At 43.8% G+C, this 26,914-nt stretch overlaps 1 gene segment (V, D, J or C); it reads left to right on the top strand.

Annotated features, from left to right (window-relative positions):
- Nucleotides 1–924: 924 nt before the first annotated feature.
- Nucleotides 925–24,996, top strand: LOC140655872 (T cell receptor delta constant-like). The segment is given in 5 exon segments: nt 925–1,144; nt 22,281–22,565; nt 23,229–23,291; nt 23,775–23,891; nt 24,360–24,996. Coding segments are annotated over 4 exon segments (537 nt in total).
- The last annotated feature ends 1,918 nt before the right edge of the window (nt 24,997–26,914 follow it).

Raw genomic sequence — 26,914 nt, 5'->3', positions numbered from 1 at the left:
AGGACCCAAGAGCAGGATTTAAGCCTGAGGGGGATCTTCAACATTTTTCATGTCCCCTAAAGAACGCTAAGTGCTCTCTGCTAAGCCAGGAAAGAGCTTGCCTCCAGCCCCTCTAACAGCTCTCCTTGCTTCCCCTAAATCCCTTTGGGTGTTTTAACCACCTGGAGCATCTCTCCCTGTTCCTCTAGCTCCCCAGTCAGCCTCTCTGTGCTGGGTGGAGTGGAGCAGTGGAGACTTTGTTTCCAAATGAAATTTGAGTCAGCCTGCACTCTGAGCACTGTGGGCAATGAGCAGGGGACCAGGGAGCTCGGTGATGGACTTATAGCTCTGAGGCCTCTCCCATTTATCAGCATTGGTGCTGGAGCACCCCCGTGGGCCCCCACAATATGTGGTGCATGACAGGATTCTCCCTACAGACACATGGCGCATTTCACCCAGGGTAGATGTTCCTCCAAGGTGGGGATCCTGCTCTTCACCACACAGGAACACGAAGACTGCCTGATTTCAAGATTTCAATGTTTTAGGCACAGCTCACAGTGATATGGATATGGAGGAGCCAGGAGAGAAAATCCTCCTGCTCCCTCCCAGATCTGGTAGCTGTGTCCCTTGGCTGGGGGTGGAGCAAAAGGTTTGGGCCATGCCGAGGGAGGAAGGATATCACTTCCAGAGACAAGACCCTCTCCACATTACCATGCCTGTCCTCTCCCTGCCATCTACATGACCACAAGCCACAGCCACTGATAGGAGGTTCAGAGATACTGGTATGAGGGGCCCTGGGGAGAAAAGAGAGGTCCCTGGGTTTCCTCTGCAGGCTTAGCCATACAAAAAAGAGAATGTGGTTTCCTGTCCCCACCCAGGCCAGCAGTGACAAACGTATCCAACCCCCCAGTGTATGAAGTACCTGCAACTGCAAAGGGGTTGCTCAGAAAAGGCTAAAAATCTGCCTGGAGTTGCAAGGAAGTCTGACCCTTCAATACTGGAAGGACAGAGCATTTCTCTGCTGTCTTGAAAAGTGGAAAGTCAGAGTCCTTCTCAGCCCCAAAATTTTTCTTTCCTACTTCACAGTGCACCATGCAAATTCCTCTGGGGAAGCCTGCAATGTTCCTCTGGATGCTGGTCATCATCTTTGCTGCAGCCCTTAAAGGTGAGAGCCCCTCTTTCCTCAGAAGAGGACACGGACATGTTTTTTTGTGTTTCTCTCTGCCTTAGAACTGTATTGTTCCCAAAATGCTTTGCCCTTTCCTGCCATCCCATAGATTTGTGGCAGTTGGTGGATCGATAGACGAATGGAGATCTGACATAGCCCTGCATTACCCAACAGCCAGGCTCAAGAGATGTTCACCAGCCCCCAGGGCTGGAAGGGATGGGAACCCAAGCTGCCTCTTCCTGACCTAGGCATATCTGAGCTCTGTCCTCACATTGTATCTTGACCCCTCTCTCCAGATCCGCAGAGCATTGCTCAGCCCTGCAGTGTCCTGCTGTGGGTGGGAATGGGGGGAGCAAGCCTGGGTCTGGGCTTAGCTCTGGCTGGAGAAGAAGGAGCAGGGGCAGGATGGTCCTAATGCTGTCATGTCTCCTCTTGGCAGCAACTGCAGGAGGTAAGTAAGGCATGTCCCAAGAGGGGTCCCAGGAATACAGGGCCATTTCTGTGCCCAGGTATTTCCATGCCTCACTGTAATGCCTATCCCATGCATTCCTGATGTGTCACATCCCATTTATCCACATGTTGGTGTATCCAGCCCATGGAGAGTGAAGGGTTGTGTGGGGGGACAGGGACAGCTTTGGAGCTTTGACTTCCCTTTGTAAAAGGGAGAGGAGCAGGTTGTAGCCCCCCCGCATTCTCCTCCCCCCCCTACCAAACACCATGCCCTGGCTGAATGGACAGTCTGTCAGTGGTGGGGAGCAAACCTGAGTGAGGGGCACAACAGCTGAAAGTGATAGGGGAGCCTTTGGGATCCGTGCACCTACCCTCTTGTTGCTGTGACTGTGACCATGTGTCTTGGCAGATGTGAGCCCTCAGGTGTGGCTGGTGGTGGGTCGAGAGTGGCTGACAGCACCCAGGGGCTCAATACATCTCTCCTGCCAGGCCTCTGACCTTGGGGTTTCACTTGTACCAAGAGATGTATAGTGTAAGGGTACGCAGTTTGTCTCCTACATCAACCACAGTTCTTCCACATCGCAATATGGCCAGCCACCACCTCTAGGACCATCTCCCAGAGCGCATTTCTGGTCTTGCACATCCTGCATCCTCAGGATCCTACCAACTACTTATGCATGTGGTGAATTAGCACAGCTTGCAGGAGCCAGGCAGGGATGAGGCAAAATCCTCCCTGGGTCTCTGCTCACCCTGGGACTACAAGATCCAGTGAGCTTCTGCCTGCCTTCTACCTCCAGCCGCTCCAGTTTCCACCCCAGGGCACTGATCTCCCCTACACAAGGGCAAGTATGAAGCACCACAGGAAAGAGGATGGAAAGAGAGCTAGACACCCCTGTGGATGCAACATGAGAAAGAGGAGGGTTACTGCTGGGGAAGAGAGAGTGGAAGAGGGTATGCTTCTCTTTCTGCTGAGCCAAGTGTGGAAGAGCCTAGCAGGGCCCTGGAGAGTCCCAGCTGTGACCTGTACTCCTGCAGGGTACTCCTGGACCGTGTTCCCACAAAGGGTGAAGATAAGCACCAAATATGAGCCCATCATGCTCAGCCCACTTCTACCCATGCAGCAGCTGGGACTGGTATGTGCCCTAGGCTGGTGTTCCCAGTGCTGCTGGGGTGTGTGTGATGGGGCCAGAAGGTCACAGGCTCCATCTGCCCAACCCAGGTCTTGCCTCTCTCCTCTGGGAGTCAAGAGTTGGGCTCTGCTCCTCTCTGTGTCCCTTTGGAGTTTAGTTTCTCTTCTCGCTGCCCCAAAACAGAAGGACATGATCCCATGGACATGGACGTTAGGTCCTTGACTCCTGACTTTGTCCTGCACAGCACTGCTTGGAGATGAGAGCCATGAGGGAAGGGGAGAGACACTGGGACTGAGTAGGCTTAGGCTGCCCCAGCACACCTTGGCCTGCTACTGCCCACCTAGAAATACCACTACATAAGATGAATCCTTGCATGGAAATCATCTTCCCTTTTCAGGTGGGGTGGGATGCTGGTGCAGTGCAGATGAGGGAAGTTTTCAGCAAATTTTTTTCTGAGCATGGAGTAGGGGGAAGATATTCCTAGACAAAGCCAGTAACTGCCCCAAGGAGCTGTGCAGAGTCTCACCCTGAGCAGCCTTTGTATTTTTCAAGGGGCAGGCAATTTCCTGGAGAGGTTTAAGAGTCCCGTGCTTCTTGTCCAGCTGGGGCTCATGTGCAACTGACAAACCAATTCCCCATCTGTCCATGCCCAGCCTGTTCTCTGCACTCTCTGTGCACAGGGGTGTGGATCCAGGAGTAGCTGGTGAAGGGAGCAGGAGGACTGGGAAGAGCTTTTTTTGCACCCTACAACCCCAGGATGTACTATCGCACCCATGAGCAACAGACACTCAAAACTCACACCTGCTCTGTGTCTTTCCAGGTACCCTTTCCCCCATAAAGATGGTAGCATCTGGTCCCAAGGAGGGGGAAGTCTCTGGATCACTCCTACTCACCTGTAGTGTAATGGGAGTACCTCTGGATAGCCCCCAATATGACTGGCATTGTGTCCGTCAGGCCCGAGGAGGGGAGCTGCAATTTCTAGGCTGGATCTATCCTTTTGGAAATAACACAGGCTATGCCCCACCCTTCCAAGGCCGAGTCACCATCTCTGCAGATAAAGACAAAAACAAAGTCTCCCTGCAGCTGCATGTTCTTACAGCCTTAGACACAGCCACCTATTTCTGTGCTAGGCAGCACACAGTGATGCCAATGAAGGGAAAGGCAGCACAAGAAGGGGGAGGACTGCTGTGGTGACAGGGCCCTTTCTCAAAATGACAGTTGCTTGTACTTGCTGTGGGAAATACCAGTGAGGTTTGGGATTAGTAGACGTTGGAACTCCCAATCTGTCCATGGGCAACTGAATTTGCAGTAAAATTTGATATTTATAATGGAAGTTAGAAATAAAATTTCATGTGTGAATAAGTTCTATGGGCAGGTCAATCCTCAAACCCCTCAACCAGCACAGACTTTTCACCTCCATTCACAGGCTTCCCCACAAGCTACCATTAGCTCTTTTCCTCACAGCTAGCCTGGTTCTCCTTCAATCCCAGGAGAATGGGGGCAGAGGGGCCACCTCAGGGAATCTCTCTGGGCAGGGACGCTGTGGAGCCAGTGTAAGGGCAGCAGAGGGGCACATGGCTCCTTCTCTGTGCAGCCCAAATCTGCCCCAAGCTGCCTGTCCAACATCCTAATGTAAAGAAAAGGGATGTACCCTTGGAGGGTAGATACCCTCACAGCCTCTAGGCACGGGGTGAAGCCTGAGCTGTGCCAGTCTGCAGCAGGACGCGTAAAAACTCACTGCACAAGGGGAAAGGATTTTGCGCTGATGGGGCTTTTTGGGTGACAGGAGCCTGCAAGCAAGGGATCATCAGGAGAGAGGGGGGTGACTCTGAGGGCACACAAGTGGTGGTGGAGAAGAGGAAGGAAGAAGGCAAATTATATCCTGGGCTGCATTAGGCAAAGCATTGTCAGCAGGTCGAGGGAGGTGATCCTTCCCCTCTGCTCAGCACTGGTGAGACCACACCTGGAGAGCTGTGTCTAGTTCTGGGCTCCCCTGTACAAGAGAGACATGGACATACTGGAGAGAGTCCAGCAAAGGGCTACAAAGATGATTAAGGGAAGTCTGAGAGAGCTGGGACTGTTCAGCCTGAAGAAGAGAAGGCTTGGGGGGATCTTACAAATATATAAATACCTGAAGGGAGGCTGTAAAGAGGATGGAACCAGGCTCTTTCCAATGGTGTCCAGTGACCGGACAAGAGCCAATGGGCACAAACGGAAACACAGGAGGTTCCCTCTGAACTTAATGAAACACTTTTTTACTCTGAGAGTGATGAAGAACTGGCAAAGGATGCCCAGAGAGATTGCAGAGTCTCCCTTCTTGGAGATACTCAAAAGCCATCTGGACATGGTCCTTGGCAACTGGCTCTAGATGTCCCTGATTGAGCAGGGGGGTTGGGCCAGATGACTTCCAGAGGTCCCTTTCAACCTCAACGATTCTCTGATTCTGTGACTCTTAGTTGTCCTCTATAGTTTCCACGTCATGCTTGTAGTGAGGCTGAGCATGTATTCCTGACAGACACACCCACACATTATACAATATCTACATGGCTGGCCACACAGGTCAAGAAACACAGAGAACACAGCAGACATGTAAATATGAGCAGCACAGCCAGCCTGATATTGTTTCCCTCTCTGGCTGATCAGTATGAAAGAGTATTAATTGAAAACATGTACATACATGCATATATTAATGTGTATACACTGTGGAGACCTCCAGTAGCTGGCCCTAGGCGCTCAGGTCTATCCAGTAGTTGTCCAGACCGCTGAGGACCACAGTCTTATTCCAGTTGCTGGTTCTCAGACCTGGGCACCCACCCACTCACTCACAGACACATGCACTCTATGCTCCACCCCCAGCAATTGACCTTAGACATCCAGTCTATGCAGTAGCTGGTCCTGGATGCCCTGGTCTCCGAGTTGCCTCCCATGCAAAAGGGTCTCTCTGCTAGCTGGTCCAGACCTCTGGCCTTACCAGTAGCTGACCAGAGGTCCAGCCTCTAGCCTGTACTCTGGTACTTGGTTTGAACCTCCTGCCCCTTCTCCCAGTAGCCGTATCTCAGATTCCCTTGTTTCTGCAGTACCTGGCCCAGATTTATGGCTGATTTAACTCCTGGCTCCCAAACCTGTTCTACTCATTGGCTAGTCTGGCTTGATACTCAGTAGTGATTGCACACATTGACATAAACACTCACACAATATATACTTACTCCAGTCTCTGCAGTTGCTGGTACCCCAGACACAGCGGTTCTTATGATGCATGGTTTCCTCTCCAATTGCTGGCACCACCATGACCCAAACTTTTATGATACATGGTCTCTATTCCAGTTACTGGCACTTAGATTTCCATATAGACACATGCACACAGAATAGAAAGCCCCCTCATCTAGGAATATAGTAAAAAATGGATTTTAATAAGAAGGTAGGACAGACTGTAGAGATCACATGCAGGGCATGGCCAGACAAATGAACTGACCAGTCCCCAGTGCACACAACAGGTACCTTTTATCCCTTTTTCCCTCTTTCCCCACATTTCTCTCTCCCTGAATCACCCTCCTTTTTTAAATCTTTTTCTCTTCCCTTAGCACTTCTCTTGCATATTCTCACAGTCCTCTTAGAGCACTTTATAATAAGGTATAGTCAATTCCAGAATCCTCTTCCTGTTATCAAATAATAAGTCGTTAGCTTATCATCCCCCTTTTATGTGCAAGTCATCCTGGTAAGAGTTTCCCTGTTTCTTAACAAGGATAGCATAGCATAGCATAGCATAGCATAGCATAGCATAGCATGGAATAGAATAGAAGGGACCTACAGTGATCATCTAGTCCAACTGCCTGACCACTTCATGGCTGACAAAAGTTAAAGCATATTATTAAGGGCATTTTCCAAATGCCTTTTTAACGCTGACAAGCATGGGGCATCAACCACCTCTCTATGAAGCATGTTCCAGGGTTTGATCACCCTCTCGGTAAAGAAATGTTTCCTAATATCAAGTCTGAACAGTCTAATGTCAAGTCTTGATGCAGCTTTGAGCCCTTCCCATGCATCCTGGCACTGGATACCAGGGAGAAGAGGTCAGCACCTCCCTCTCCACTTCTCCTCCTCAGGAAGCTGTACAGACTACTGAAGTCGCCCCTCACTCAGCCTTTTCTCCAAGTAAGACAAACCCAGAGTCCTCACCCACTCCTCATTGGACATGCCTTCCAGCCCTTTCACCAGTTTTGTTGCCCTCCTCTGGACACATTCGAGTACCGTCATATCCTTTTTTAATTGTGGGGCCCAGAACTGCACACAATACTCAAGGTGAGGCTGCAACAATGCTGAATACAGTGGGATAATCAACTCTTTTGAGTGGCTGGTTATGCTGTGTTTGATACACCCCAAGATGCAGTTTGTCCTCTTGGCTGCCAGGGCACACTGCCAACTCACATTAAGGCTGCTGTCAACCAGCACCCTCAGATCCCTTTCTGCATGGCTGGTCTCCAGCCACGCCTCCAAATTTGTACTTGCATCCAGCGTTACTGCATCTCAGGTGCAGAATCCAGATGATGAGCTAAATGTCCTTATTGGGTGGACGCAGGGAGTAGTAGATTCTCTGTTCTCTGTTTTCACTGTTTAGATAACTATTAGGTTACTGGTTTCCTCTAATTTTCCCATCTTTGGTTGATGTCTTTTTTCACTGTGATTAAACATGAAATAGATAACCTAACACTAGTCATGTGGAGCAATTTATTAACTGTGCTGTTGGCTCTGGCTCTGTGTGCTGCTTTCCAGGTTTTGATGCCTAGCTGGTATTGGAATGCAAGAGTGTGCAAGGGATTGCTGGCATTTGGGAATATGTGTTGTGTAAGTATTTGCAGACTTTTCCTTTTCAAGGTAAGACTGGAGCTACTATGCTGGAGTGTCCTTGGCTTCATCACCTAACTGAACTACTGCCTGTGGGAAGGGATTGAACTCTTTATCTCCAACCTTCATGTCTGCCTTTCTCTTTCCAGGTACATTTTTCCTGATACAAATGATGGTGTCTGAGTGTGGCGGTGTGCTCCCCCCCCCGCAGCTCCCTGCACAAGCAGTAACCGTCAGTGGGAGTCATCCTGATAGCTGCATCCAGCTTATGCTGGACCTTGAGGACGAATGGCAACAAAGTAGCCAAGGGCTGCCTGAAGCAGGGATCTAAAACCTCTTGCTGATATGCAAATATGACCATAAGTCAATCATCTTACTCCTTAAATAGTGGACAGCCCAGGGCCCTTGGAGCTCTCCTGCACGGCAGCGGGCTGCACGCCAGGATCTCCCCTTGAGCAGGGACGCCTCTCAAGGTTACTCCTCGAGGTTGAGAGATTCCTTGCCGCAACAGATCCTCGGTAAGTGACTAACAGCATGCTAAACTTTGAAATCTTAGCTAAGTAATATAAAGGATTGATTGCGCATATGTAATCCTTTAGACATAAACCGTTGACCAAGTCTGGGACTAGGACTGGATCTAGCTGCACCTAGACTCCTCTCTGAGAAGGAGCTTAGAAAGCAAGGGGATCCTTTTCCGAACCTCATGACTCAATGGGAGGGTCTCCCTGACAGTTCTGTCTGACCCTGTCCTCTATGCAGTATATAATCAAGTGTGCCTCGCCATCGAATCTTGTTAAAACACTGTCGCATTGAACTTTGTTAACTCCCTATTCTGTATCAATAAACTATATTTTTACTTCTCTCTTACGAGTGAAGTGCACTCTCACTCCATCCGCGACATCCCCAAGGAGAAGTTCATCAGTTCACTCAAGTCAATCACACCAAATCTGGTTTGTCCATACATAGTGATATCTGTGTTTGGCACTGGGTCTGTCAAGTTCCTGAGGCACAGTCAGAACTGTAGGTGGATTTGTCCAAATAATTTCATAAACTCTGTCCTGTCACCTAGGCCAAGTCATCATTTCTTCTGGCAAAGGAAGAACAAGATCTCCCTGTGGATGCATGGTGTAACAGCTTGCATACACTTCTGTGCTGAGTGGCACTGACTGTGAGGGACTGAAAGAGTTAATGTCTCAAATATTGTGGAGAGATAAGGTGCGATTTGCATGGCGACGGCAAGTCGGCTAGCACAGGATGGGGAGAGCTCATCAGAGGAGAGACTGAAAGAGATACTGTCTTGTGAGAGATTGAAAGAGGCACTGTCTCAAACATTGTAGTGACAAAAGGCACAACAAGTTGCCTAGCACGGGACATGAGAAGAGTGCGTTGGAGGATGCGTAGTTACCATATACGGCCAGAGATCACACAGAGTTTTATCTAAGGAATGGGCCTGCAACCACCCGAAACTTGGAATGAAACTCCTAGCGACCAACCCCCTTCCCCACTGCCTGCGTAGAAGATTGAGAACTTTTGAGGACCAGAAGAATATAAGTCCTCCAGGGGTGTAACCTGAGGCAGGGATTAGATTATAAAAGTCACCTCCCCACCCCAGGGAACGGTGTGCGCCCATCACCGGAGGATTGCCACACCTGTCATCATCATCGCAGGATCCAAGGGTGGTGATACCTTTCCTTTTCTTTATCCTCCTCTCTTCTCTTTTCCTTTTCTCACTTCTTTCTTCCTCTACTTTTCCAATATATGTATATCCAGGTATATGAGTTTTGGATGAATTGTGATGGGCTGCCTGGAAAATAGCTCCATTGCCAAATAGCCTCTGTTTGTTTGTTGAGCTTGCTAGTTCGTTAAGTTTGTCCATTTAATTCACCAGTTAATAAAATTGCTAGTCAGACTGTTCTTCTGAGTCATTGTCGTGACTCTACCAGCCCCGTGGCTCTGCCAAGCAGAGAGCGGCCTTTGTCGGTAAACAAACCCTCGGGGAATCAAAAAGATTCACGCATCTCGCAACCCACCGAGTGGGATGAGACACTGGCATAGGGAGGATTGTATCAAGTCAATAATGTGATACATTGGATTGGTCTGTTTCAGTTGAAAAAGTGATCTGAAAGGGTGCATTTTGATATGACACTATATTCTTCTTTAGCCAGGATGACTGGAAGGAATTAAGGTACTGGTATTTGTTGGATTTATTGACTTCTGAAAGGAAAGAATAGAGCAAGATATTGAAGAAGAAAAATACACAGCAATAAACGCAAATAAATATACTTGAGTGTCTCACCCAGCTGTGCTTTGAAAACATGTCTGTGCCATGATCTGGTGTTAATCTATCCATTTATCTCCTGCACTGCACTGAGACTTGGCCATGTCACATCCTTCCCAAATTAAACTGCTGTCCCTGAAGAAAAATGTTTGTCACTGGCATCTGCTGATGCCACCTGCTAAACCATCCTTCGCACACATTCACGAAGTCCTGGGGTAGAAAATAAAAGAGATTGCAAGGTTGAATTCAGTCTTTGCATTACTTCCTTGAAACTGACAAAAATCAGAAGCTGGGAAGCTCTTACAGTTAAGGGCAGAAGAGGGGGACACAGTTTGAAAAGTGAGAATCCGTGACACAGATTGAAGGTGTTCTTGGAAATTCGGAGGCTGTGTAGTGAAACGCATATTGTGTGCCTCTCCAGCACGACCCAACTTCTCCTGATTGCTCTAGCTCTTCTCCCATATGAGTGAGCATCTGAGGATCCCTGCCTCCTTGTGATTTTGTTCCGTGTGTGTCTTTTAATTTCCACAATATAAATGTGTATTTATTAAAGTTACGTGTTTACAAAGAAACAGAAATTATTAGCTTTTTACTTCGTGTTTTTCCCAGGTGTCCATAAGTGCATCAGTGTAGAAACATTTGTTCTCTCAAGAGTTTGGGGCTTTTCTGATGTTTTTAGGGCTTTTCTATTTTTTTTATTCTTCCTCCTCCTCATTCTCAGGAGCCTATTCCCTATCAACATTGTAGCATTTGTCCATGAGTGGGGGAAAATTTCAGAGTGTCTCACCCAGAAGAGTGGTGGTGTTACTTCCTATCACTCAAAGTACAACTCTCCCTTTGTAGACTGCAGACTTGGCGACATTATTGATCAAGATGATTGTGATGTTTATGAATTAACCAACATACCCCTAAGAAACTAGTAATACCTTAAATAGTCTAATAAACCAACTACTATTACTAGTAGTATTAACACACCAGAAATACTCAGTTAAAATTCTATTGTTTTATGTTAGTACTGACACACAACTATATTACTATAAAGAAATTTTATAAATCACACACATAAGCCTACTAAATTGCAATTCCATTGCCTGTCCTTCTGCACATAGTATTAAGATAAAAGTCTGTCTCTCCTTACAAGTTTACCCTTCCTTATTTAAACTTCCCACACCAAGTCTTTCGACCATAGACCTCTTGGAGAGTCCAGCATTTTGTCAAATGTTGTTCCTTACAGGATCCTGGAAGGCTTGGGTCCAGAGTTCACCACTATCTATAGACATCCTACTGCCACAAGATTTCTCCTGCCCGAGTTCTTTGTTCTCTACCCAACTTTATACCATATTCCCCATCTTTTCTGTTCCCAAACATAGCTTTTAGCCATCTTCGCACTTCCTTTTTTTTCTTCCCACACTCTTCTCCAATAAACAACCTGCCACTAACTACCTTTTTTCTCATTGGTCCCAATTCTATTACTTTCATACCTGAATTTGATATTTCTGACACTATTACCTAGCAATTTTGGACCAATTATTATATTTCTGATACTGTTATGCAGATGAGGGCAGTTTTCCATCCCACGACTCCCTTCTGAACCTTCAGGTCATGCTAGTTGCATTTAATTTATGATGTTATGCATTTTTTTGACAGAATTATCTCACTGTAGCCCTGGATCCCCTACCTAATTCTAATTAAGCACTATCAGTTTCTCATCATGCACACAGACAGCTTGCATACCAGAGCAATAAAATAACCCATTTTGTGTTCACAATATACCTTTGCCCCTGAACAGTTTTAATCACACACCTTGTTTCTATCAAAGGCCTTAGATAGTTCTGAGGCCTGGAATCCCAGTGCAACCTCTTCCTCACAGCTGTCTACAGAAATACCATGGGCACTGGTACAAGAAAAATCTATGAAAAAATCTGGGGTGGGACTTTTTTAAGTGTGTGAAGGACTACATCCCATCCTTCCAAAACTGGATCAGCATCTCCAGAGACATGTCCAAGAAACAGTTCTCACTGGAGATGTGCCTCCTCACACTTGCAGTTACCATTACCTCCCCCTGTGGTAGCAATACAAAGATAAAGATGCAAACAGGGTTAACACTAGAAAGAAAGGAAAGTTTCCCCATAACCAGGGCCTATTCTGGAAGAAAGCACAGGCATACATTAGTTTTGCTGTTAAATTGCAGACATTATGGAGAGAAGAAGAAAGAAATATATGCAGTAGATATATCCTTGTGATGCACTACCCAAAAGAAGCATTTAGGATGAGGACACAGATGACCAGTGGTCCCTTTTCTGCTTCTCTTTTTCACCTCATTTTTCAAGGGCTGAAACAGCAGCATCAGTCCTGAAAATCAGGCAGAGGTTTGGGGTACAGCTTTGTGATTTGGAAACACTGTGGCATGATACCTGTGTTTCTGCATTTTTCCTTGCAGGAGAAAGCCAGACTCTTAGAATCACCAAAGCATTCAATCACAGAGAGGTCCAGGTGGGAAAGGACTCCTGGAGACCACCTGGCACAAATTTCTGGTAAAAGCAGGGCCTTAGATTAGATTGTCCACAGTCTCATCAAGCAAAACCTTCAATACTTCCAGCAAGGGAAAATTCTGCCACCTCTCTGGACAATATGTTCCAATGTTTAATTGTTCTCATGGTAAAGATAATATTTTTATAGCCAGATCAAATTTTCCTTGAGGCAATTTCTGCCAACTGCCTCTGGTCCTGTCCCTGGGCACCCTTGAGAATAAAGGAAGCCATCTTTTCTGTAACTACCTTTTAGGTGTTAGAAGTGATTAGGTCCTTTCAGCCTTCGCTTTTTCTAAGCTGAACAGACCAAATTCCTTCAACCTTTCTTCATATGCCAAGCCCTCCAAACCTCTAATCTTGTTGGTAGCTATTTGCTGGACCCTCTCCAATTTCTAAATGTCTTTCTTGAATGAGTGGAACCAACGTTGGACACAGTATTCCAGGTGTGGCCAAACAAATGCTGACTACAGTGGCATAATCATATCCTTTGAGCTGCTGGATATGTTCTTGGTGATGCAGCCCAGAATGTGGTTTGTTTTCCCTGCTGCCAGGGCACACAGATGACTCCTGTTCAGGACCCCAGGTCTTCTTCATCAGAGCTGCTCCTATCCAGCCAGCCTCCAGCCTGTGCTACTGCTTGGGATTACCTGTCACAGGTGTAGGACTTCCTTCTCTACCTCATAGGCTAGCCTTTTGTTACCAGGTGTCCTTTTCCAGCCTCAGACAACAGCCTCTTTTGATGGAGAAAGTCTCCAGATCTTCTTCCTTTGTCTGTATTTCTCATGGGAAGCCTATGTCCAGAAATAACCATGAACCAGAACTCTCAAGCTTCAGAGGAGCAAAACAGGAAAGGCAGAGAATCTGCTGATATAATAGGGGTATTACTTTCCATCCTTCAGTAACTACAAGTATACACACTGGTGCCTGCTGAAACTTTGGAGCATGTTCATGTCCCTGTCTTGGCCTACTTGGCTGTCAGTACTAGAATAATTAGACTGATGTCAGAGGTCCACAGTTTGACCTTCAGTGTGTTTCTGTGTCCTTGTTAGTTATGTAACTTTTGTTAAAAAAAAAGCACAATTATGCAGGTGTTATGAAAAACCACATAACCAGCAGAAAGAGCAGAACTAAACTTATGCAAGAATATTTGCCTGGTGACTTCCTACACCACAAGAGAGGTCCAGGAGAACTGGTTGATTTTCAGGACTCATCTCCTCCAAGCTCAGGAACTCATGTACAGGGTTCATCCACATGTATAGGGAGCCAAGCAAAGGTGGCAGAAGGCCTACAGGAATGAACAAGGAGCTCCTGACAAAACTCAGACATGAAAAGGAAATATACTGGAAGCAGGGTGGGTGACCTGAGAAGAACATAGAGACTCTATCAAAGCATGCAGGCATGGGGATAGGAAAGCCAAAGCCCACCTAGAGATAAGTCTGGCACGGGATGGGAAAGGCAACAAGAAAAGCTTCTACAGGTATGTCAGCACCAAAAGGAAAACATGGGGAAATTGTCCTGCTGCTAAATGGGAATGGGACTTGGTGACGATGGGCACAGAAAAGGCTGAAGCCTTTTTTTGCATTCTTTTTTAATGCCACTTTTTTTGCATTCTTTATTAATAAGATTTACCTTCAGGAATTCCATGCACCTGAGGTCAGTGGGAAAGAGCAGAGCAAGGAAGACCAAGGTCCTACTCATCTGATGAGGATCAGGTTGATAAAACATTTAAACTAACTGGACAGACACAAGTCTTTTTGACCTGACAGAATGCACCCACAAGTGCTGAGGGAGCTGAGCAATGTCATGTGAGGCCACTCTTGATTGTCTTTGCAAGCTGATGGGGATCTGGGCAGGTTCATGAAGCCTGGAAAAAGTAAATGTCACTCTTATCTTCAAGAAGGGCAAGAAGAAGGATATGGGGAATGACAGGCTGGTCAGCCTCACCTCAGTCCCTGAGAAGATGATGGAAAAAAGGATCCAGGCAAACATTTCAGGTGTATAAAGGACAAGAACATTGGTAGTAGTCAGCACGGATATAAGAAGGAGAAATTGTGTTTAACCAATATGATAGCCTTCTGCAATGAGTTGACTAGCTTGGTGGAGGAGGGGAAAGCAGTGGATATTGTTTATCTTGATCATAGGAAAGCTTTCAATGCTGTCTCCCATAATATTATCATAAAACTGATTACATATGGGCTAGATTAATGGACAATGAGTTGGACTGAAAACTGGCTGAACTCCTGGTCTCAAAGATTTGTGGTCAGCAGCATAAAGTCCAGCTGGAGGCCATTACTACCTCAGGGATCACGAATGGGTCTGATGTGGTTTCAGATCTTCATTAATAACCTTGATGGTGGGACAGAGTGCACCCTCAGTGAGCCTGCAGATGATACAAAATTGAGAGGAGTTGTTGTGCTACCATTCAGAAGAATCTCAACAGGATGGAGAACTAGGCAGACAGGAACCTCATGAAGTTCAGTGAAGGGAAATGCAATGTCCTGCATGTAGAGAGGAATAAACCCAGGCACAAATACATGCTGGGGACCAAGTGACTGGAAAGGAATGTGGCAGAAGGACCTGGAGGTCCTGATTGGACAACGAGGTGAACATCAGCCAGCAAAGTGCCCTTGTAGCAAAGAAGGCCAACAGCTTCCTGGACTGCATTAGAAGGAGTGTTCCCAGAAGGCTGAGGGAGGTGATTTTTTTTCCCTCTGCTGAACACTGGTGAGGCCACAACTGGAGTGCAGTGTTCAGTTCTAGGCTCCCCAGTACAAGAGAGACAGGGACATACTGAGAGACTCCAGTGAAGGGACACAAAGATCATTAGGAATTGGAGTATCTGTCATAGTAGGAGAGACTGACAGAAGCAGACTGTTCAGCCTGGAGGAAAGGTGGCTCAGGGGGATCTTGTCTATGTAAATACCTGATGGAGGGGACTAAAGAGGATTAAGCCAGACTCTTCTGAGTGGTACCCAGGGGACAGGACAAGAGGAAATGGGCACAAACTGAAATACAGGAATAAAAATAAATAAATAAATAAATAAATAAATACACTTAAACATTAAAAAAAGGTTTTTCACTGTGAGAGTGACTGAGCACTGGAATAGGTTGCCCAGAGAGGCTGTGGAGTCTCCATATTCAAAACTCAACTAGGCATGGTCCTTATGTTGTCTCACAAATTGAGTTCTTTAGCCAGTGTGCAATATGCACACAGAGCCAAGATATCAGTTTATTACAAGTTTTGCGCAAGACCGGATGCTAGGTGGTAGCTCCACAAAGCTAGCACACCACTCGTTCATACAGGTGCAGTATTTATAGAGTCTAGTTATATATATGCATAAGTAATTACACAAAGCAGTTTTCTATTGGTCTACATTTCTCTTATTTCAACTTAAAGCTACAGTGCTACTTTAATATTCTGCGCATGCCCAAAGGTGAAGGGTCTCTGCTTAGGCCGGGGTCTCCAGCTCAAGGGGTGTGATTTTTAGTATTATAATGAGGATCTTTAGCGTGAAGGTGCTTCTTATCACAGTTCTACTAGTAGTTTCAGATTGGTCCCAAAACATCTTATTTAGCTTACATATTTCTTCAGGATGTGTTTCACTCCCAAGGACAATAATTTTTGATTAGACGTTCCATACCCCAGTCTGAATCCTCCTTATCAACTTTCCATAAGTCCCAGCCTTCCACCAGCTCTAGTATACTTCTCACATGTAAAAATTTATATCAGACCGACCTTCCACGTATACCTGGATAACACTGAATCTCATTGATTACAGTTAGGAACCTGCTTTAGGTGACCCTTCATTGAGCAGGGGGTTGGAACTTGACATCCTTTGCATCCTCATACATTCTGTGTTTCTGGGACAAACATCCCCCCCCCCCCAAAAAAAAAAAAAAAAAAAAAAAAAAAGGCATATCCACACAGAAAAAGAGGCAATGATACCAAGCAAAAATAACCTCTGAAGAATTTGTGCATCCAGACTCATTTTGCTAGAGCATGAAAATATTATAAATGGTTAAATAGTATAAATAGTTAAATAGTTAAATAGTATAAATAGTTTTATGTCCAGAATAGTCCTGATACATAAGAAAAAGTAAAACTTACAGTTAATGTGCTCGGGACAGCTGGTTCTTGACATTCTTAAGAAAATATCCTACCTTAAATCTCTAGAAGTTTATTAAAGATACATCTGGAATCAAGTCATTTGAGTTAAAAGGACTCATATAATCCCAATCGATCCATATTCAGTGTCACCAGGTATGGGCAATGTTTCAGTAAGAGAGTTGTATTATCTTAATCTACCTTAAAATGTACCTTAATGTACCGTAAAAGTGATGCTGGCAATGCTATTTCTAATTTATGGCAATTGCTGTGTGGTTTGATTATCCAGTAATAAAAGAGCAGAGGAAGACAAATGCAGCATTCAAAATACATCAAAGAAGGGGTGTCACCTGACACTGAAATGAAAACACAAATGTTTTTGTATGACTGTTCATGACTGTGTGGACTAGGTATCACAGTGGTTGAAGGGGACTGAACCACCCAACACAAACTGACTTCCTGAAAACCTGAAGGTGCAACATACTCCGCTTCCTCACAACATCGTCTTCCTACAAGCTGCATCCTGAAGAACACATTTGATGCTGATTGTGATTCAAGCTATGCGACAATGACTATATGCCATGCCAGTTGTTCTTGCACTCAAATATGGATGTTGGGTTCAAGACCATTTAATTTTGAACATATAATTATCAACAGCAGTTCAGCAGATAGGTTTTTACCTGCCACAGTTCAGAAGTTTCCATCTGTTTCTCATTGTGTCCCCTTTGAATCCATTACAGAGAAACAAGTGTTCTAAGAAGAAAATTGTCACTTCCCAAGGTATTTTAGATGGACAAAATAGCTCAGTTGATTGCACTTAGGGCATGACTCTCCACAACATTCACATGACTACCTCGAATGCAGCCCCTGGAAGCTACGTGAGAAGATGTGGCTGGAAGACAGCTCCAGTTTTCTCTGACCAGCCACACAGATCATGACCCTACACTCTGCTCCTGAGCATAATCATTGAAATGGATCCCTCTATATTCATCTCAACTTGCAGCAAACAATGCCCCTCTATCCACCACTTCAATCTAGTATTACAATTCTCCCCCCCCCCCCTTTTCCACATCTGTTTCTTCTTCAGCTCAATGATTTAAGAGATCAGGCATTAATTTCCTCTTGAACTGCATGATTAATATTTTTCTCCATGGCCCAGATAATAATCTACTTACTTTGTCCATACAGCTGCAATTCCTTTCCATTCATTTTCTCCTCAAGGACCCCTTCAAGGAACATTTTCTGACTTTCTGACAATACCAACTTACCTCACTGTCACAGGAAATCTAAGTTAATGTATTCATTCTTAAATACCTTCATGGGCTATAGACTGCTGTGGGAGATGAGACCTGCAGAGTCTTCATTCCTGCTAAACTCTAAGGAAGCCTTAGAGCTTGCCTGGAATCACCCAGGCAACTAATAGCTTCAGGGAAGAGAGCAGGACCCGTCCACTTTTGGGCCATTTCCAGCTGTGGCCTTTTTATGCCATGGTCAGCAGCTAGAGGGCCCCCTCCCACCCCCTTTTTTGTGTATGTTCGTTAACCCTCACTGCCAACTTTCAATACCACTTTGGTAGATGATCTGACTAACAATTTTGCACCCCTTTCCCTTGTTGTTGCTTTCACTTGGGTAGATCAGACCTGTACTAGCTCACAATTGCCTTATCATTTTCCTGCACATGTAATTTTTTTCTTTTTTTCAGGATGTTAATAAATTCCCCTTCCTTCCTGCCCTCTTCCAGCTTGACAACAGTTAGAGACCAGCATTAAATCATACTTCCTTGGTACACCACCTGCACCACTCTGTGCCCAAGTCTTTTTTCCCTATAAAGCTGTTAACGTGAGGTTAGCTTTGAGTTACTATCTCAGAGTAAGAGAAGCATGGCATGTCCATTTTCAAGGATTGTTCTGTTTAAACACTGTCCATGTGCGGGGGGAGTACTCAGACACTCACCCTAGTTCAAACACCAAGTGATTAATGTTTCAATTCAAGGTAATTTGCTTGTATCGTGTGGCTGTGTTTATAACCTTGCATTGCAAGGTTATCTTTTATAGCATCTTCATTAACAGTCAGGCAATATCTATCCACCACAGCACTGCTTCCTTAGTAATCACTGAAGTGGCAGCTACTTTGCTGTCCAACCTATACATGTGGCATGTATTCAAACAAAATTTATCTTCACCTGCTTATCATGCTTCACACAAGTCTTTAGGTGCAGGTGGCACTAAGGATGCAGAACTTGTCCATCATGCAGGATTTGATCAATCCACTTTGAACCATCCAGAGCAAAATCCTTATTTAATAACTTGTCCCATGGAATAATATATCTCTAACTAATAAAGAACAATCATTTCTTTTTCACTTTCAAATATACCAAAAGCATGATGAAGACTTCCTGAGGCACCAAATGACCCTCTGCACTGGCCCATCCAGAAAGATAACAACTCTAAAAACCCAGACTGAGCACATTCCTCTTCTTCCTGGGCAACAAAAAATAGTTCAAAGTAAAAAAAAAAAACAGAACACTTCTGCAACTCTGAAAAGTTTCACTAATCGCTGTAGAATAACACTCAGGCAACTTTTGCTTTTTCATTAGACTAAAATCTGAGCATTCCCAGAGCAACATTATAATCCTTCATTATAATCCTACAGGTCCCCCGCAGGTTCAAATCCCCTCTTTTGGCCCAGCTTCAGGTCCTTATTTTAAAGTCTATGTGATTTCTTCATGTGGTATATAGTGTATATGACTACCTGTCTCATATGAAATACTGTACAGTAAAAGGGAAGGAAGAGGCACTTTTTGTAACTAAGTATATCACTGTGTTGAGAACTTGGAGTAGCACAGTGACACAAACACTGTAAGGTCTCATACAAAAACCTGAGACTGCAAAAGGAAAAATACGTTTTGAGGAAGAAAGGAAAAAGGGAATGTGTTGAAGAAGAGAACTGCAGAATTCCTATGAGCATTTATTCTGGAAGTATATTGCTTACTGAGCTAATAGAAGAGAAAATGGTTTTAAAAGCTTTGGCTTGGATCAAGTTGTTTGAAATCACTCTACTATGAAATTATTTTTTTCTCCCCTCACAATTTTGGAAACAATGGTGACTTTGGAGCACTTTTGTGACAGTCCATGTATGGATCCTTTGGACAAAGTGCTGGCATTTTATTCACTGATTTTATACACTTTTAGAATGTGGTGAGGAAAGCGGGTTTATTTGACTATGTGCAAACAGTGTGGCAACAGACAAGCTCGTATTTGGAACTGGGATCACTTTTTCAGTTGAGCCAAGTAAGTTGCACTTGTTTTAGTACTAATGCATTTCTTAAGTTTGTGGTGGGGATTGTGTGATGTGACAGCATAATGAGAAATTTCTGCTGCCTTGGATCTCTTGAATATGCTTTCTCCAACTAGGTGTTTGAGTCCTCAGCTAATATTTAGTTAACAAAGCTTTTCAAGAACAACAAGGATAGTTTCCTAGCTATGTGCATCAGCATTACTCCACAGATCCTCACCCCCTCCCATAGCTAAATTTAAGACTGTTGTTTATACGCAGTAGGGATGGTGTCTTAGCCCAGCTTTAGTATGAGGTAAAAGTAGTTGCTTACTTTCTTTTGTGTAACATTAAGGTTTGTGGAAAGGAAAAAAAGGAGACGTAAAGAGTTTCAGGAGAAAGTAGTTCCCATGGAAAGACAGGGATGATTACTTTTTGCAGCCACTGCTTGAAATGTTAGCAAGCCTTTTATATTTAGAAATGGTACTCTTCTGAACACGGTCTTTATAAGGATGGACCATCTTCCCCAGCTTTTGTGTGACACCATGAAAGTTGGGGAAATGGGTGAGTTTGTTGGGTTGATTTTTATTGTTCTAAAACATTCAGTTGCATACCACCACCTGAACACACACACTCCCCAGACAGGCATGGGACTCTCTTAGGTGCTAGCTCACATTGGCAAACCCCATAAAGCTATACAGCTGCCTTTAAATCATTAGGGCATCTTACATGCCTATTTTGGGGTAGATGAATGCAACTCCAGTTCCTGTGGGAGTAGGGAATCGAAAGATACTATTTTGAAAACATCATTTGCAAAAGTAGGATAGCAAGACACTGTCAGCTTCCATCAGCCCAAAACGAACCTACACTAATATAAACTTGCCTGTTACCAGTACAAAAGGTATTCTACCATGAACACAATCAACCAGCAAAAGGTGTTGGTGGGTGAAAGCCCAAGTAATGGTATTGCCTCTTCAGACAAACACAGCAGTCCTAATGTGAGGTTCAGTTTCTACACAGAAAGTATCTTGCATGCTTTTTAAAATAAACTGAATTTCAGACCTCTTATATTGGTAATTGCTGTGTCATGGCTCCTGTTCTTCAAGAGAAAGGGAAAAAAAGTCTTTCCCCAAACAGTAAGCATTAGAAACTATTGGTTCCTCCAAAGACAAGAATAGATTTCCTAGGTTTCTAGAATGATAGTATCCTGATTCTTTTTAGTGCCTTTTTTTTTTCCATTTCCATGAAAGATATTCAAAAGGACTTAAGACAGCTAAGAACAAATCTGAGAATCTCCAAGAACAAAAGACATAGAAAATATCCTTTAATCACTACACAGTTTTTGAGACATCTCCTCCTAAGAATTCAGTAAGAGAATAGCTAAGGAATTATTTGGTTCACCCCCTGTATACTTCTCATTGGAGAAAGCCAAGATCCACGAGAGTATGTAATATATAGCCAATTCTGTGATTTTGTAAGATTAAGAGGGAAAAGAAGTATGATTGTTTGCATAAGTACATTAATTGCTTTTTGTTTGCAATACAAATATAACTGCTACCCCCCGCAACACCCCTCCAGTACAAAGATGCCCTAAGATACCCTACAGGAGATCTTTCAGAAGGGACAGCCAGAGAGAAGAGAGAATACATGGTGTATTCAGAACGGCACTAAACTCCTCCATTAGACACCCCAGTGTTGTTCTTTAGGATGGCTCAGCATTATGCAGTGAGATGGTCTCATGACTTTGAAACCTCTCCAGAGCTCACACAATGCTATTGACTTGTTAAGAGAGGTTTATGTGCCTGGGCCAAATTTCATATAGAAATATTACAGAAACTTTCAAAGAGTTTGAATTTGGAAAGAAAACCTCCTTGGAACTGAACATTTGTTAATGAAAGATCTAACCTCATCTTCCATTTTAGCAAAAATATTTTATATCTGCAAGTAATCCCACTCATTGGAACAGCATTGTAGATTGATGTAACAAACTGTCTTCTCTCCCTATGTGCTATGGTTAAGTCTTTTAACCTCATCAGTTAAAGGATTTTTGGGTAATAAAAAAGGGACCTTTTACTATATATGTTATAAGCCTATAAGGCTACCCTTGAAGTAAATGTTCTTCTTAGTATCTAAATTGTTATGAATTCAACATTAATATGGTCATTAGTGTTGTATTCTTAAAAGTTCCCTTCCTCATTTCAAGGTCCCTCATTTAAAGGAAATAATTTTTTTTAATAGATGATATAGATCTAGATCTAGATCTAGATATAGATATATGTGAGTTCTGGTAAAAACAAGCTTAGGAGCCGAAGGGATTAGAAGCTCCCATGTAAATCTCACCCTTATACCCCCTTTATGTCTTTGATCTGCTCTTTGGGAAACAGGAGGAAGAAATAAACACAGAAAGATACTCAGCTGTCACAGGGGGCAGACGTGGCTGGACTATATCTGAAGTACAGATGATTTAGCTCTGAGAAAACTATGCAGAAAATAAAGTAATCCCAAAATGATGCTTCTTTTTCAGAGACTCAAGAAGAATCTGCTCCAGAAATCATTGTGCTTAAATCAAAGGAACCCAAACGATATGACAACAAACTGAACATGGCTTGTTTGGCAAGGACTTTCTACCCTAAGAACATCAGCCTTGATATGTTCAAGAGTGACATTGTATATGATCTGAAGGCACCTCTTGTGACATGTGAGGGCATGTATAGTACCATGAAGATAGTTGGAGTGGAACCAGATGCAGAAGTGACCTGCAAGGCTATGCACAAGGGGAACAAGACTGCAGCCAGCATAATTCTGCCAGGTACAGTGTTGTGGTCCAAAGGCAATGTGATTTGGGAGATGCATCTTCCAAGATTTTTCTTGCCCTTTGAGAACCTAGAAGGAACAAGTACAGTCAGAAAGATATTTAGGCACTTAGTTAGGTGACAACGAGATATTCAAAAGCACCTAGCATACATGACATTAATTCAACATTTTAAGCACCTGGACTCTTCTTCCCCAAAAAAAACCCAAAACCAAACAACACCCCCCCCAATCCACCCCAAAAACTCTCTAATATTTGTGCGTCTACCTTTATCTAAGGCAAAATGGGTATACCTGCCTGCTAGCAGAAAGCTTGGAATAACTTTTATGAAAACACAAAGCAAAAAAGGACATGTGATTTTTTTTTTCCCCCAAATCTTTTGGTTATTCTTTGACCACTTTTTAAACTGTTCTTTTTCTACGGTGAAGTTCATTTCAAAAGGGAGAGAAAATAAAACTCAACAGTCCTGGGTTTTTTTTCTGCAATCACATGTCGAAAGCTAATTTTTTTCTTCAAGTTAATATCAGAATTAATGACCTCCCATCTGATTCTGCAATACTGCTTATCTACTGCTGGGAAAAGAGCTATAGGTATGTTTTGTATAATTTTTGTTTTATATAGTTTGGATACAATTTATAGTGTCTCTCAATCATTCAACAGAAGAGAAAACTGAAGAATTTGAAACAGCTAATGCTTGCAACATTACAGATGCCCCTACAAAAGGTCAGTTGCCTAATGGAATAATAGAATATGGTTACTTTATTGGGGATTCAGTAACAATGCATGAAAATGCATTGTCTTTGGTACCGAAATGTCTGAATTGTAGGCACTTATTAAGCAATAAGCTGCACTTTTTGTGGACTCAATACCAAAGCATGAAAAATTGCTTTCTCTGGTGGAGAAATTTCAGAATTGGAAATGTCATATTGAGAAATAACCTGCTGTTTCAGCTTAACAGATTAAATAGCTGCCAAATTTCCATGGGATAAAACAGCAATGGGAAGTAAATTCCTCACTGGGCCGACATGTCTCTTCCCTGCACTTGATATATTCCTCTGTCATCTTTTCCTTTGTTCCTGCTTTCCTCGTCCACCTATGATGTGTGGATTTTCCTTCTTTTTGGAGGGGTGGGGGTGGGGGTGGGGTTGTGTGGGTGTGGATAATATCAAGACCACACTCTCTTCCCTGTTCTCCTTTTTAAAGCAGATGTCAAAATGAAGAAAGTGAATATGCTGTTCATGGCTGTTTTGGGCTTGAGAGTCCTGCTGGCAAAAAGCATCGCCATCAATACAATCATAAGTATCAAGCTGTTTCTCTTCTGAGGTAGGAAACACATCATGCTGTACCTGGGAACACAGGAGGCAAGTGCAAAGAGTGACCAGTTGGCTTTACATCCTTCTGTAACCCCCCCACTAGGAGTGACATCAGTTCAGCTGTTCCTGTTTCCACTGGATAAGTTAATGTAACCCCAAACACCTCATCCCCAAATTGCTTTTGCATCAGGCTAGTCCAGAGCATCTCAGGTTCTATCAGAAATCTTCTGCTGGTTGTTTCAAGTGGCAGAGCACAAAGTCTTGATAAATGTCCAGATCAGCAAGAACTATAAAGGGAGAATCCCAAAAGCCAACAAATGTAAAAAGGGGGACAGAAAAAGGAGGAAGGAGAATTCTGAAGATCAGGTAGCCAAAGTGATAAAAAAACCTGTCCAATCCATGCCAGAATAACAGAAACTTGGCACCACTGCATTAAATGTGAATAAGAATTTAAAACAAACATTGTTTGCTCTTTCAGGTACTGGGTAAGTAAGCCAGCAATGGGCTGACGAAGAGCAAGAAAGAACATACAGCAGGATAATTTAAACACCACGTGTCAGCTTTGCTACCAATAAGCATCTAAAGAATTAACAAACCTACCAGTTCCTGTAGATCTATTAGTCCCTTTACTTCATCAAAGTGCCCTTCAGTTACCAACATCTGGAAGCCTTCTTAGACAGCTAATACTGCTGAACTCTTGTCTAGCTTAATTTCATTAATTGTTAGAATAATTTTTGTTATTTCTTATTTCCATAAGAACTTTCCCTCATCCCTCTGCTAAGAAGGAATAGTTATCTCTCTTACTCCTGTATCCACTGCACTGAAGCATCCAAATTGCTTAGATAGTTTCGAAAACTTAAAATTGAACTTTATACTTACTATGCTTTAAAAATACCATCTCTGGTCTTATTACAGTATTGTCTACGAAAGTAATGCTTTTCTGCTTAGGGATCCCAGGCACAGAGGGAGCATTGTATAGTTTTAATTTTTAGAAGCTTTTATTAGTGGCAATTTTCTAGTATAGGTAGCTAGATCTCCACTGGACCTGAAGGAATTCACTTCAGACAGGTATACAGTAGTATTTTCATTTCCATCTCTTCTTTAGAACATTTTCCTCTTTTGTTAAGTATATAGTACCTGCATTTTAAGTATCCTTAATATACACCAAAATAAAGTTTTATTATGTTTGGTTTGCACTGTGTCCTTTCTTCTGAAAGTTGGGTGAAAAATTGTTGAAATTCCACTGTCCTATCCAGTGACCACTGAGAACTAGAAAATCACCTATTACAGCCTAGATTTCCTTTTTATTAATTTAGTCTTTCTTGGGCTTTCCACAGGGAAAGACGGAGACTCCTTGGCATATTTAAGAGACTTCAAGAGGGCTATGAATTCTGGCCCTATTGAGTTAAAAGGATTTTAATTATTCATGTCCCTTTCAAATTACTCAGGCTCAAAATTGTCAATCATAACAAAAAGAGAGACGGGTCTAAAGAGAAAACAGTTAAGACAACGGGCAATATGAGCATTAATGTACAGACCTCAGAAGGTGAGAGAACAGGCTGCTGATCTTCCATGCACCAATACTAGGAAGGGGCCAACAGAAAACACTGTGGTGTGTTTTGATAGATAACTTAGCCGTTTGCTTGGCAGTAAAAAAGACCCAACACTGACTTTTGTCTCACAAACTGCAAGCTGCTGCCTTCTTGAAGCAGGATACTGTGGTTAAAACACATGACTAAATCACACTATGCAAGAGAAGTCCTCCCTTGCTTCTAAAAAACCTGTTAACCACTTCCTGGGGGGCAGGGCCCACAACGGTTTTCAGATGCTAAGTGAACTACTGCTGGCTCCAAAACAACCCCCAGAAGGGTGCATGGCAAAATCTATTTAACTAACCTTGACAAGTTTAGTTGTTCAAACCCTCACTCCTGTCCAGATGTGACATTTCTATGATGAAAACATTGTCTCTAGGTCCTGCAGCTCTGTGGTCGAGTCCCAGGAGCACACACTTAGTGTGGAAAACCATGTTGGTCATGTTTTTTTTTCCTAGGCATCCCAAGGGGCGGTTGGACTATAAATGTCCCCTGAAACAGCCTCCTTCCTGTCCCAGTTAAGCAGGCCGTACTCCACTTGTGCAGTCTTAGTCACTCAGCCACACAACCAGACCAGGCTAGACTGCTCTCACAGCACCCAGCTTCTACTGTATTGCTTCATTTCCACTCTGGCTGCTGACCTTCAGTTAATTTCCTTGTAGGTTGTGCCCAGCACTCTGGCCCCCTTCTGTCCCCAAGCATGGTGCTGTCCCCAGCAGCTTTTTAACATCCTCCTGCAAGTAGGGTAGCTCCAGACCAAACTGGTCCATGTGAAATAGAGCCTGCAGAAGCAGAGTGCTGCCCTGCAGCATCCTGGGTTGTCACTAGGAACTCTGCAGCAGGTGTGAGACCACACCTGGAGACCCCACTTCTGGGTTCCCCAGTACAAGACAGACATGGATATAGTCTTGTCCATGTGAAGGGCCACAAAGAATATTCAGGGACTGGAGCATTTCTCCTATGAGGAAAGGATGAGAGAGCTAGAGAAGAGAAGGCTCAGGGGGGATCTTATAAGATAGAACAGAACAGAACAGAACAGAACAGAATAGGATAGAATAGAATAGAATAGAATAGAATAGAATAGAATAGAATAGAATAGAATAGAATAGAATAGTTCAGTTGGAAGGGACCAATGACAATCATCTAGTACAACTGCCTGACCACTTCAGGGCTGACCAAAAGTTAAAGCATATTATCAAGGGCATTGTCCAAATGCCTTTTAAAAGCTGACAGGCTCGGGGCATTGACCACCTCTTTATGAAGGCTGTTCCAGGGTTTGACCACCCTCTCGGAAAATAAATGTTTCCTAATATCAAGTCTGAACAGTCTAATGTGAAGTCTTGATGCAGCTTTGAGCCCTTCCCATGCATCCTGGCACTGGATACCAGGGAGAAGAGGTCAGCACCTCCCTCTCCACTTCTCCTCCTCAGGAAGCTGTACA

Source organism: Ciconia boyciana, chromosome 8 (assembly GCF_034638445.1).
Source record: "Ciconia boyciana chromosome 8, ASM3463844v1, whole genome shotgun sequence".
NCBI classification, from domain to species: domain Eukaryota; kingdom Metazoa; phylum Chordata; class Aves; order Ciconiiformes; family Ciconiidae; genus Ciconia; species Ciconia boyciana.
The sequence above is the reverse complement of the archived record's forward strand: the minus strand, read 5'-3'. Positions and strand labels throughout refer to the sequence as shown.